The sequence below is a fragment of the Limulus polyphemus genome, unplaced genomic scaffold, assembly GCF_000517525.1.
Source record: "Limulus polyphemus unplaced genomic scaffold, Limulus_polyphemus-2.1.2 Scaffold4578, whole genome shotgun sequence".
NCBI classification, from domain to species: domain Eukaryota; kingdom Metazoa; phylum Arthropoda; class Merostomata; order Xiphosura; family Limulidae; genus Limulus; species Limulus polyphemus.
In genome coordinates, this window is record NW_013670188.1 from 66,873 (window position 1) to 79,735 (window position 12,863).

At 33.0% G+C, this 12,863-nt stretch overlaps 1 protein-coding gene across 1 annotated transcript; it reads left to right on the forward strand.

Annotated features, from left to right (window-relative positions):
• The first annotated feature begins 441 nt into the window (after positions 1-441).
• Positions 442-11,350, forward strand: LOC106471373 (ets DNA-binding protein pokkuri-like). The gene is made up of 5 exons (XM_013931971.2): positions 442-632; positions 2,453-2,668; positions 2,954-3,073; positions 7,047-7,296; positions 8,017-11,350. The coding sequence occupies exons 1-5, from the start codon at positions 449-451 to the stop codon at positions 8,192-8,194; spliced, it is 948 nt and encodes a 315-aa protein (XP_013787425.1). The 5' UTR covers positions 442-448; the 3' UTR covers positions 8,195-11,350.
• The last annotated feature ends 1,513 nt before the right edge of the window (positions 11,351-12,863 follow it).

Below are 12,863 nucleotides of genomic sequence, written 5' to 3' on the forward strand. Positions count from 1 at the left end.
GTTTAATGTTGTTTTACTGCCATTATTATGGTTTTGTAATAATGTTTAATGTTGTTTTACTGCCATTATTATGGTTTTGTAATAATGTTTAATGTTGTTTTACTGCCATTATTATGGTTTAGTAATAATGTTTAATGTTGTTTTACTACCATTATTATGATTTAGTAATAATGTATAATGTTGTTTTACTGTCATTATTATGGTTTAGTAATAATGTTTAATGTTGAGTTTTTTCATGACATGTACAAGGAAGAGTATTATTATTTTTTATTCTTTTCTGTGTAGTTAATAATTATGTACAAACTGTTGTTATTTAGGTACGGTAACAAAGAATACAAAATCTGCAGTATGGTAAACCGTTAAGATATACTGTTGCATTTAAAAGTTGAAACAAAACCAGAATTATTGTTAAATTAATTTTTCAGTACTGTTTTCAATAGGTAAAGCTATGTGCTTACTGACAAAGTCTGACTTCATGGAGAGAGCACCAAGAGCAGGAGATATAATGTACAACTGTTTTCACTTGCTCTTGAAACAATGCTTGAAAAACGCTAGTCAGCACACAAGATATCCCTACATCAACAACATCTCCACAGCTCTTTTAAGGGAGCAAGAGGCTAACAGTGATCCACGTAAGTTAGTAAAGATAGTAGTAATGTTAAACTTTCTATTAATACAGGAAATATCTTTTCATATAGATATGGTATTATGATGGATTTAGTATTGATAATATGCTAGTAAACACACAAATGAAAATCAAAGTTTCTGTTACTGCTATGACATGAAACTTTTCTTTATGTAGACTTGAGTGACTAGTGCTTTTTGTTTTGATGATAACTTAATGACAAAGGTCAATGATGTCACAATATTAATAAGCCTTACAAGGATTTTCCACAAGTTTCAAGGGCACTTGACGAAGTGCCACAAAAAAGTATTGTTAAAAAGTTATCTCTTTAGGTTTGGGAGATAGGTTGGCTCATTGGATAGACAACTGGCTAGATGGAAAAAAGCAGAATTGTTACAAATGGAGTTCAGTCAAACTGGAATAATGTCACAAATGGGGTACCTCAGGGCTCAGTCTTAGGACCTTTGCTCTTTTTGATTTACATCAATGACATAGATGAAGAAATGGTCAATAGATTATTTAAATTTGCTCTTGATATTACAATTATGGGTGTTGCTGGCTGTGAGGAGGATGCTGCTGCTTTACAAAAGTATTTGGACAAATAAATGTCAGATGACTTATTTGTAATAAATTCAAGGTATTGCATGTGGGACATCACAATCTGAATTATAAGTATACTTCGGATGGGAATAACTTTAATAGTGTCATGAAAGAATGGGATCTTGGTGTTCTGTTTCATCCGTTTCTTATGCCATCCAAGCAGTGTGATGTTGCTAGTGGCAGGGTAAATAGATTTTTTGGTTGTATTTACAGAAATATTGAATACATGGGTAAAGGGGTTATAATGTCATTGGTTAGGCCACACTTGGAGTATTGTGTTCAGTTTTGGGCTCCTTACCTTAGAAAGAACATTAAATTGTTGGAAAGGGTTCAGAGAAGGGTTACTAGAATGGTGCCTGGGGTGGAGGGTTCGTCATACAAATATGGTTTAAGATTGCTGAAGTTATTTTCTCTTGATAAAAGAAGAGTTAGAGGGGATCTGATTTAGGTGTTTAAGATTTTTAAGTGTTGATGCCTCATATTTTTTTCAAATTTAATGGTGAGAATGTTAGGACTAGGGTACACAAATATATAGTTTGGTAGGGTAAGAATCTTTTTCAGCTATCACATAGTAGTTGGCCCTTGGAATGGGTTGTCTGTGGATGTGGTATATGCAATTAATTTAGTGGAGTGTTTGGGAAAGTTTGATAAATGTTTGAATGATAAGGGCTGATTTTGAGTTTTTTGGTGTTTGGTTTAACTTAGTGGATAGGATTGCCCAGATGGACCCTTGTTGTCCTTTAATGTTATGTTAGTTGTAATATTTGTCTGAGAATTTAATTTATATGAATTTAGACCTAATGTTCTATTAACTTGAACTACTGCCAAGTGACGATTACCATTCATAATATTATCATTGAACTGCTGCCAAGTGACGATTACCATTCATGATATTATCATTGAACTGCTGCCAAGTGACGATTACCATTCATGATATTATCATTAATGATAATATCATGAATGGTAATCGTCACTTGGCAGTAGTTCCATTCAGTAATGGAAATATATATTTATATATGTATAACAAAAACATCACATAAGATATCATGTATGATTTAAACAAAGCATTTAATTGTTCTTTATTTATATACAGTTCACTTTTAAAGCTTTTCATTCCCTTAAAGTAATAAATTAATATTGCTTATCTTTTTCCAATATTTGTTTTCCCTAAAAGTCGTGAAATATAGTGAATATAAAACATAGATTTTCTCTTCTCTCCAAATACAGCTTTGATACGTTCAAATGCCAACATAACATCGCCTTGGCCAATCATTAGCAGTGACTTCCAGAACATGGGTCATGTCATTCATAACTCTAGTAACAGCATCTCAAACTTGATTGGAGAAGTGGACAATACTCTTACACAAAGCCCATCCCCGGGTAGCGATTCACTCAAGGAATCCCTCCAATCAACAAATCCCAGTTTTGATGGGTCTCAGAATGGTAAGTCTTAGAAACGACTGTTTAATAAACACACGAGGTAATATACAATAAACGGCTGAAATATTACAAAAATACTGAAAAAATGTGAGAAATAGAATAATATCTATGTTGTTTTTCCTAAAACTTGGACACATTTCATCGAAAGACTAATGTAAAAATTAAATCTGAGGATTTTCAAATTTAAATAGATGAGCCTGCATTAAGATAAAAAATATAGTTTTGTAACTGTTTGCAGCAATGACTGTGATAAAATATAAACGTATAACATCAGTTTTCCTTGAGCAGGCACAAACTCGGACATGATTACTGTACGAACACCATCGCCAAGAGAAATACCTTCTGCTATAAATAAGGACACCATTAAAAACAACCATGCTGAAAAAGACAGGTCTTTAGATAAAATAAGTATGTATATTCCTATTACAGTGATAAACTCAGTATATTCAATTTACAAGTTAAGTTCCTCCTAAAGAAGTAAATTGGAAAAGGTTTTCAATAAAACGTAACAAAGAAAATGTGAATATTTATAACTTGTTTTAGAATTATTCACTAGATACATGTTAAAGCTTGGAAGTAAACATATTTTTTCTTTGCAGCTAGAATTGTTAATGTGTTTGTAGGACCAGATGACTGTTTGTTTCGGACAAAATTAACATATCATCACATAGATACAAATGAAGCAGAAAAGAAAGTGCAGGGAAAGGAAAGTGAAAGAAATCCTGGCTCATGGACTACCCTCCCTAACGATACGACGTGCACATTTTGTGGACAAATTTGTCACTTAAGGATCAGATTTCTAAAACACCTTAAAATTCACCAATGAGGCGTGGTAGAGATCATCCTTGAATCAAGAGACTGCCGATGACAACGGTTGATGTGGAAAGATGTTACAACAAAATAGTAGTGGAACAAAAGATTGAGCATGGTGACTGGGTATGGTTATGGCATGTGCTTGCCACGTATAAACAACTCGGGTCTGGCTGGATCGATCTGTATCTCGTATGTTGGCAGCTCAGTAAGGTGAACTACAATTTGTAATGTTAGCATGATGCATGGAAAAGCATTGAACCCATCAACAAGTTAAAGCTCTATATCACTGCTATACTGCTGGAAGCTCTAGAGGTTAATGATTATCAAAGTAAAAAAAGAGTTTCTAGTCTTTGTTCTAATAATTTGGTTCTAAAAGGTTTTTGTGGTTATATTAGCATTCATTATTTTGAGTAAAAGATATTTATTGAGTAACATGCGTATGAGCCTTTCCTGGAGAGCTGTGTAAGTTGGAAACCTACCACGTTGATAAATTCTTCAAAATCTACAATTCTGTCCCAGGCTGAGGAAGCATCACGTTATATAATTAAAAATCTATTCTGTAATACCTTCCCAGAACAAATAGCACTGATCATTCCCATTTGAAACTAAGCAAGATTGTTCAGTGATGAGTCATGTGATATGCAAATTTTTACTGTTGGAGTCAATGTCCACAAATGTCCATTTGGTACTAGACCTTGGGGCTGAGAAATCCATCAGAATTACATGTAGCTTCTCATTTGTGTTCAATGAAAATACTGCCAAGTCCACACAGTTCTTCCTGGATTGTTGAGTGTAGTCAAATTTTCTCCCCACTCCAACAGTCACGAGAGTTATTATACCAACATCTTGTTGTGTGATAATGAAGATTACATTATTTTGTGTTACACCCATCTGTATTTGTTTCACATTTCCTTTTAAGCTTCCTGTACCGAAGATTGAGTATAGTATATTAAAATAATTTTGGAGCCTCACCTCATCATTATAGTCCACATTGCCATGTTTGGTCATATTCTGTCTGACAACTGTGCATCTTGACAGTAATCCTTCATTGTAGTTTCCATTGCAAAAGGCTCTGCTGTATATCCAAAGCATACCACTTCTCCATAATTTATCTAGTGTACAAGGATGGTGGTTTGCCAGCACTTATTTCAAGTCCAAGTCCACAGAAATCCATAGACACTGTTAAATGGCTTGGCCAGTATCCCTTCATTTGGAATAGCATGAATATCTACTTCATTTTCCAGCTGCCTGATGTATTCACCAGTTGAATGTAAGTTATAACTGGAAGCCTTCTTTTGGTGAATTCATACACTGTTGGTCTCATTTCCTGATGGAGATCCTTCTTGATTATGTTGCATTCTGTTGCCAAGGGCATATGGACAGCTTCTGTCACTGACTTTTGTATTCATAGATTTTCACTTGTTACAAGATGCCACACTTTGCTGATAAGGCTGAGGTATGACTTGTTGCAGGTTTCTTTCTCAATAGTCCTGGTGCCTCAAGTTCGTATTCCTTTGTTTTCCAATGCCATTAAGTACAAGGGATATCTCCATCTTGGAAATTCTAAAGCTTCAATTTGAACCAATATTTGTGATGTGTATATTTTGCTTCTGAAGGCATTGTTACATACCCTTCCCAAAAGCATTGAATTTTTGATGGCATCATGCTACTATGAAATGCTAAACAAAGTTAAAATGTAGTTATGATACATTCCATTCTACTATGACTATATCAGATGTGATTGTCATGTGACTTGCTGATCTGCATATTCAATATTGTTTTAATATAATGCACTCAACCCTCTGTATTGCATTGTTGTAACTTTCCTGTTACCACACGAACAGGTATAGCTAAAACTAAGGAATATAAATCTTGAAACACAAGCTGCTATATATAGTTTGTGAAATGAAGACTTGTTGTTTGTGGGCTTTCCAGCAAAGATAGTCAAGGGCTGTATGCACTAGCTGGCCCTAATTTTGAAGATAGTCGAGAGCTGTCTGCACTAGCTGGCCCTAATTTTGAAGATAGTCTAGGGCTGTCTGCATTAAAGTAATAAGCAAGCATAATAGACATCTTACAGCCCTAAATGTAATATCACATTTAAATGCAATCAAAGAAATGCCAGTGTTCATTCCACCGTTACATCCACTGATCTAAACGTCTACATAGTATTGCAAAAACTAGGAACAGACTATTGGTTAGCAGGCCAGGAAGGTTCAAAATCTGAGCCAATGATATGCCACCTTACATACTTCACACTTTAAGATGTGGGCACATTATTTACATGACAGTGAATCTACTGTTTCCACAAAAGTATTAGTGTAAACTGATTGTCTTCTCTCTGGTTAGCAATCCTAGATTAGAGATAACTATACTTGATCCCTAAGATTATTGGCCTGGCTGTTTAGCCTAGGTGTCACTTAAGGTACTAATCAGGATTAAAATCTATATATAAATATATCATAGTACTGTCTGTTGTCTGTCCATGTAACTACTTCACAGGGAGTGGATGGGTTTTCACCAAAATTGGTATGGAGGTTCATTAGGTCCATGCGGGGGTACATACAAATTTTCAGTTTCGCATTTTGTGGTTTTTATGGGTGTTTTTTCAATTACATATTAGGGAAGGAACTTTTCATGTCCTAAGATAACCTTTCATTAATCATGAATTTACATAACTTCTGTCCAGGGGACGGGTACTCCAGCTAGTAACAAATATCATATAAAAACTATTTTTAAAAGCTATGAATAAAACCAAAAAGTCAGAAATAGGGAAAAGAATATGAAAACCGAAGTACTGAAGGTTTTGTTTGTTTTATTTAAACATTGACTGTCTGTACTCTGTCCACCATGGCTATCAGAATCTGAGTATTAGTGTTGTAAGCATGCAGACTTACTTCTGAGCCACTGGGGGGGGACACTAACAAAGAATAAAGACAAAATGCTGAACTACTATAGACAAATGAATGTATGTTTGAACTTTTTGGCTCATACAGCTTTATAAAACATATCACTATATTTATCATTACTATAAAAACGTAGTTATATACATGTTTTTATTTTAATTTTATGTGCAAAAAATATGTCTACTTCCAAACTTTTGAACATAACTTTCAAATAATGTATTTCATTCAATGAAGTTGTTATAAATATTCTTAAAAACAAGTGATCTTTACACACACATACATATAAATATATGTCAAATTTAGTTTCAGAACTGACTGCTTTTAAATGTTTATAATACAAACTGTAATTTAAAATGGTGGTTTTTTTGTTAAACGAGGTACTCATAAAGATCACTAAAAATGCTGAATTTTTTTATCACATCTAATTTCAGATATTGTTTCAAGTACTTTTTGTTGTTAAGTATAAATTAAGTATATAAAGATCAAAGAAATAAAACAAAAAGAAAAAAAATCTAAAATAGGTTAATGTCTTAAAGGGTGGTATTCAGGATTTTATTAGTTAATTATTTTTTTACGATCAAGTTTTCATTTCATTTTTGCAGTTTGAACGAGTTACTTCATATATATTTTTCAACTTTTACATAACTGAATAATTTTCACAGATGTACGTCTGCTTTGGTCATTTCTCCAAGAATTACTTAATGATCCAGAACAGCGATACCATCACTGTATAGCATGGAAAGACAAGATCAATGGAGTGTTTAAGATTGTCGATCCCAACCATCTAGCACGATTATGGGGAATGCAAAAAAATCACCTCAACATGAATTTTGACAAGATGTCTCGGGCACTCAGATATTACTACCGAGTAAAGATTCTAAAAAAGGAACCTGGAGAAAGACATTGTTACAGGTTACTGCATGCTTTTATATACAAAACCTCTTAGTGACACACACACACACATCAAGATTAAGTAATTTTATATGGTAGAAATGGCTTTGATATAAAATTTCAAATCTTTTATTGATAAGTTTATATAAACTGCATGCAAAACCATGCGTTTTAACCAGAGCAGTGTGAAATTAATAAATAAAAATGGACCTGTTTAGATTTCTTCATTTTTATATTCATTTTTTGTATTTGTGACTCACTACTGCCAGTTTTTATTTACCCGATTTTACAGTTGATGTAAGTTGATTAAGTTTATCCACAAACAAATATTAACATCCCATACTCAGTCACAAAGCACTGAATAACTTTCAGTCTGTTAACATAAAACTGTTTAAACTAGTACGACAATGCTTTACAAGATCTGATATTATTGTGACTGAGGTCAATTGTTCATGTCTCTTTGAAAGAAACCAACCTGTTAGAGAGATATATATAGTTTTTTTCTATGTTATCCAATGAGAGCTTGTTAAAAGTTTCTTATTTTGGAGCTCTATCCAAATTCTTATTATTCAAGTGATATTTTACATTTTATTACATTAAAGTAGATTATGTTTGATATTTCGATAAAGGTGAAACAAAAATTGTGTTTGTTTGTAGGATTATTCTAAACAAATAAAAAGATTTATGTATTTTTTTAAAAAAAACAACAAATTAAATATATATCTTTGTTTTTCTAAACAGATTTCTACGGCCCCCTGGTGAATTACGGCACTGTAAACAGAGGTCGCTACTGATCAAAGATGCAATTAATGCTACATCACCAATTATCAATCCTTCGGTTGCAGCTAATGATGCTGAAATGACAGTGTTAGACATGAGTATTAAGGAAGAGTGTTCTTTACCCTCCCAAGGAGAGTAAGTGTTTGCAAGATTTTGGAAAATTAAGCCTACAAGTATTTCCACGATTTTTTGTGGTAATAAAAAAGAAGTGCCTTTTGTATTTATGTCACATGACATTAGCATATGATGTACATGTGTTTAAGACACCTGAACTTAAAAGACAACAAAAGAGAGTCTTTTTTTTTTTAAATCTTAAACTAAGAGTTGTGATCTTATGGAAAAGAAACGTTACACGGAGATTAGATTTCAACATCTATGAAGACGTTATAGAAGCCATAAACAGAATAATGGTGAACTCCACATCCTGCATCCTCTGGCAGAAGGTACATCGCATCTGTTGTGTATTGACAGTTTTGTGTTGTAAAACCCACATTCATTCTGCTGGCTCTATATTTATCACCTTACTTTTGACATTTGTTCTGGATTATTCTTTATGAAACTCAACGGAAAACAAGTGACTTTAAAATGTAAACAGAAAGTTGTCTTGAGCGGGAAAAAATGTTAAGGTAATTTCTTGGTGGTTTTAAATGATATAACATTCCTTAAAGTGTGAATCAACTTTTTTACAAATAGTAAAAATGTATTTATTTTTCCCAGTGTACTAGCTATGTACGTACATAAACTCAGTTATACACTACAGATCTTGAAATTTAACAGTGATTGTCCATACTAAGAGAAAAAATACTGCATTTCCAAGTATTTTAAGTTTACTAATCTTGTGATTTTTCTGGTTGTTCAAATGACAATGGGTATAGCATATAATAAATAAAAGAGTAATTTATTAAAACTGTTAATCTGAAAACTCACCAGCTTAAGAGCAACAAACATTGTTAAAGTTAAAAGTTCAACTCCAGTTATATAGTGACATATTCTCTTTAAAAGTTCATCAACTCCAGTTATATAGTGACATATTCCCTTTAAAAGTTCATCAGCTCCAGTTATATGGTGACATATTCCCTTTAAAAGTTCATCAACTCCATTTATAGGTGACATATTCCCTTTAAAAGTTCATCAACTCCAGTTATAGGTGATATATTCCCTTTAAAAGTTCATCAACTCCAGTTATATGGTGACATATTCCCTTTAAAAGTTCATCAACTCCAGTTATATGGTGACATATTCCCTTTAAAAGTTCATCAACTCCATTTATAGGTGATATATTCCCTTTAAAAGTTCATCAATTCCAGTTATATGGTGACATATTCTCTTTAAAAGTTCATCAACTCCATTTATAGGTGATATATTCCCTTTAAAAGTTCACCAACTCCAGTTATATAGTGACATATTCTCTTTAAAAGTTCATCAACTCCAGTTATATAGTGACATATTCCCTTTGAAAGTTCAACTCCAGTTATATGGTGAAATATTCCCTTTGAAATTTCATCAACTCCAGTTATAGGTGACGTATTCCCTTTAAAAGTTCATCAACTCCAGTTATAGGTGACATATTCCCTTTAAAAGTTCATCAACTCCAGTTATATGGTGACATATTCCCTTTAAAAGTTCATCAACTCCAGTTATATGGTGACATATTCCCATTAGATGGGTTGCCAGTTTATCACAGGTTAACCAAAACCTTGTAGCTGGTACCCATTTTACAGCTGACAAGACTAAAACAAATTGGGGTAAAGTGTTTTGCCCAAGGGCACAGTGACTAGGTGGGAAGAAGAATCGAACTTGCAACCTTTCAATTATGAGTTTAAACCATTAACCACTAGGCCACACTGTTCCCTAACAAACAATGTGATGGTTATGGAGTTTTTAAGTGTTTTACACTCACAAAAAAGTAACCTATCATTCTATAGGTATTTGAAGAACTTGTGGCATTCTGCCACAATTTAATTCTTCGTATTTTTAGCCGACACTAGGCAGCTGATACATTCATAGTTGAACAGAGTTGTTTAAACATTTCTTCAAATGTTCATTAAAGCCGACATAAGATGCCTTTCTTGAACTTTTAAGGGTATTTAAAAAGATGAGTTCCCAAAAGTCTACAGAATAATGCCCTATTTCGTTATCTTGTGCTAACCTTTGTAAAAGACATGCAGTTTTATTTTCCTCATTTGTTGTTCAAAAAGCAACAAGAAAACAAATATATTTTGAAATCTGAATTTAATGCAACAACTATGGAATATTTTATTACTAAGTGGATTTTTAGTTGCTAATCAAACAATTTTGTGGTGATATTTTTTCATGCAAGATTAAAGTAAATTGAAATTTACTTTTTCACAATGGGGTAATTCTTTAATTTGATTTTATTTGCTAATTTTCTGGTAGTTTTTATTTAGCTAAGGGGAACTCTGGTGGGGAAAGACTTAACCAAATTCTAGTATCCAATATACTACAAATATGCTTTGCACTGCTTCTGTTTAATAAGGTAACTGGTTTCGTTGAAAATCACAGTAATGCTTGCTGATGGTTTTCCATATTAGCTAACAAGGATATCTACTAAAAACGTTTATCTGACATAATCGTATTGTTACAGAGAGCCTGATCCAGGTTTAAATACAGAGCATTAAATACTGTGAACTACCACAAAATTTACAGATCTGTAAACCAATTACTAAGTAATTTGTATTACAATACATTTCCACTTGTTTACTATCGAGACTATTTGTCTGTGAAAAGTTTAGATTTAAGGACATTAATCGTGTTATGAAGAGGGCCATATATGTGCTTTGTTAAGCTTTAATTACATCTACGAAGTTAAGAAAACTCTGTTGTACATATATATAATGTAAAAATTTATGTACATAAAATATTTTAATTGTATACTGTTCTTTTAATGGCAGCATACTTCTAAAATGTCCAATTAAAGTTTGATGAATTTGAATTTTATTGCAGTTCCATTTAATTTCTTTAAGGTTGCAGTAAGATAGATTTTTGAACATTGTAAAATACCTTGTTCTTTGTGATTTTGAAACTTTTAAAAACTGAAAAAAAAACCTAAACAGCAGCTATTACTACTACTTGTGATTATTTTCCATTTATATCAATTTATGAAAATATCAAGAAATTTTATTTTTATTTATTTTTGAATAACTTGTAACAACTCTGTGATCATCAATTGAATCAAAACAAATTTGTTGTATCTAACTTTATATGAAGAATTTGAATGCTTTGAAAACTGTCTTTTTCTTCAGAAGGAAAAAAAATAAAAATACATATTATTTTACATATTTTCTTCTCTTCTTTTAATTAAGACTGTGGTTCAATACATTAAACGTATCTCATTTTCTTAAAATAAAAGTACCAAGTACCCTGAAGAAGCTCGAATAGTTTTAGTGTTACATAGTAGTTTACTGTTTTGTACTTTTGAAAGATGAAAGACATTTTGATTTGAAAGTTTGATTTATTGTTAGTAATTAAGTATCACTGAGACACAGATTATCGTGGCAGTCAGTCCATGTGTACCAGAAGCCTAAAGCAGGCCAGTAACATCCAAAGATTTGATGCAGTACTGTTTATTTTCAGGACCAGATTTTGGTAGCATGAGACTTAGCTATGACAACGAACCAGAACAAACCTGATTGGAGTTAGTCCTTATGGTATAGCCTTTGAATGCCTTCTTGCATCACTCTGAAAACTACTTAGTTTTGAGGATAAGTATTCCAGATTTACTTGCCACATTTTATGTTTCACAACAAAACTATGCCAGCCAGCCATTTTGTCCTGTCTCTTCCCCTTTTTGCTGTGTGTGTATGACCACTTTCCACAGACACACGAATGCTTTGGTCATTTCTGATTGTCCACAAATGTTCAGTTGATACTAGACTTTGGGGTTGAGAAATTACCTTCACTTCTGCTGGTCATCTTTTTTGACAAGAATATATCTGGTAAAGTACAGTTACATTTATTCAAGGCAGTGGGTGAAGTAATATATACAAACCATTATTTATTTTGTTGTTATAATCATATGTGATATTAACTAATATCCTAATTCTACTAGTATGTCTCTCAGTGGGACAGGGGTAAGTTTGTTGACTTAAAGTGCTAAAATCTTGGGTTCAATTCTACCTGTTCAATCAGGTATGGTGAATGTTCGTTCTGGTCAGTTTGGACTACCAAACTTGGCAAGTATATGCTTTGTGATTTGTATTACCCATTCTGCTAAACCATCAGACTGGGAATGATAATACGTGTTCAACACACCTAACACAACTCGGAGAATAATTGGTTGTTGAAATTAGCTTAGCTCCACAATCCATGTAGATCACTCCCATTGCTATAAACTGTGTTATCTAGTGCTCTGTAAACACTCCATGTAGATCACTCCCATTGCTATAAACTGTGTTGTCTAGTGCTCTGTAAACACTCCATGTAGATCACTCCCATTGCTATAAACTGTGTTATCAAGTGCTCTGTAAACACTCCATGTAGATCACTCCCATTGCTATAAACTGTGTTATCTAGTGCTCTGTAAACACATTCGCTACATACTGAGTATCGACCAGTGGATAAGCCTTTGTCCACTTCATGATGAGTATGACCTCTCTCGGACCAGCAATATCCAGGGCTGTTATCTGTAAAGGAGAAACAATTTACTTCTGGAATTGACCCTGCCTCGGCCAGTTTTTCCTCTGAGTGGAACACATCATATTTTATTCACACCAGTACCAAATCTCTTGGTTCGATTTCGACCAAAAAACTGCCACTAAATATTAGTGTAAATGTGAGCAATACCTTGA

Coding starts and splice junctions, on each gene's coding strand:
- LOC106471373 (XM_013931971.2), top strand. CDS start 449: ATGTGCTTACTGACAAAGTCTGACTTCATGGAGAGAGCACCAAGAGCA. Junction 2,669..2,953: donor TTTTGATGGGTCTCAGAATG/GTAAGTCTTAGA, acceptor TTCCTTGAGCAG/GCACAAACTCGGACATGATT. Junction 7,297..8,016: donor GGAGAAAGACATTGTTACAG/GTTACTGCATGC, acceptor TTTTCTAAACAG/ATTTCTACGGCCCCCTGGTG.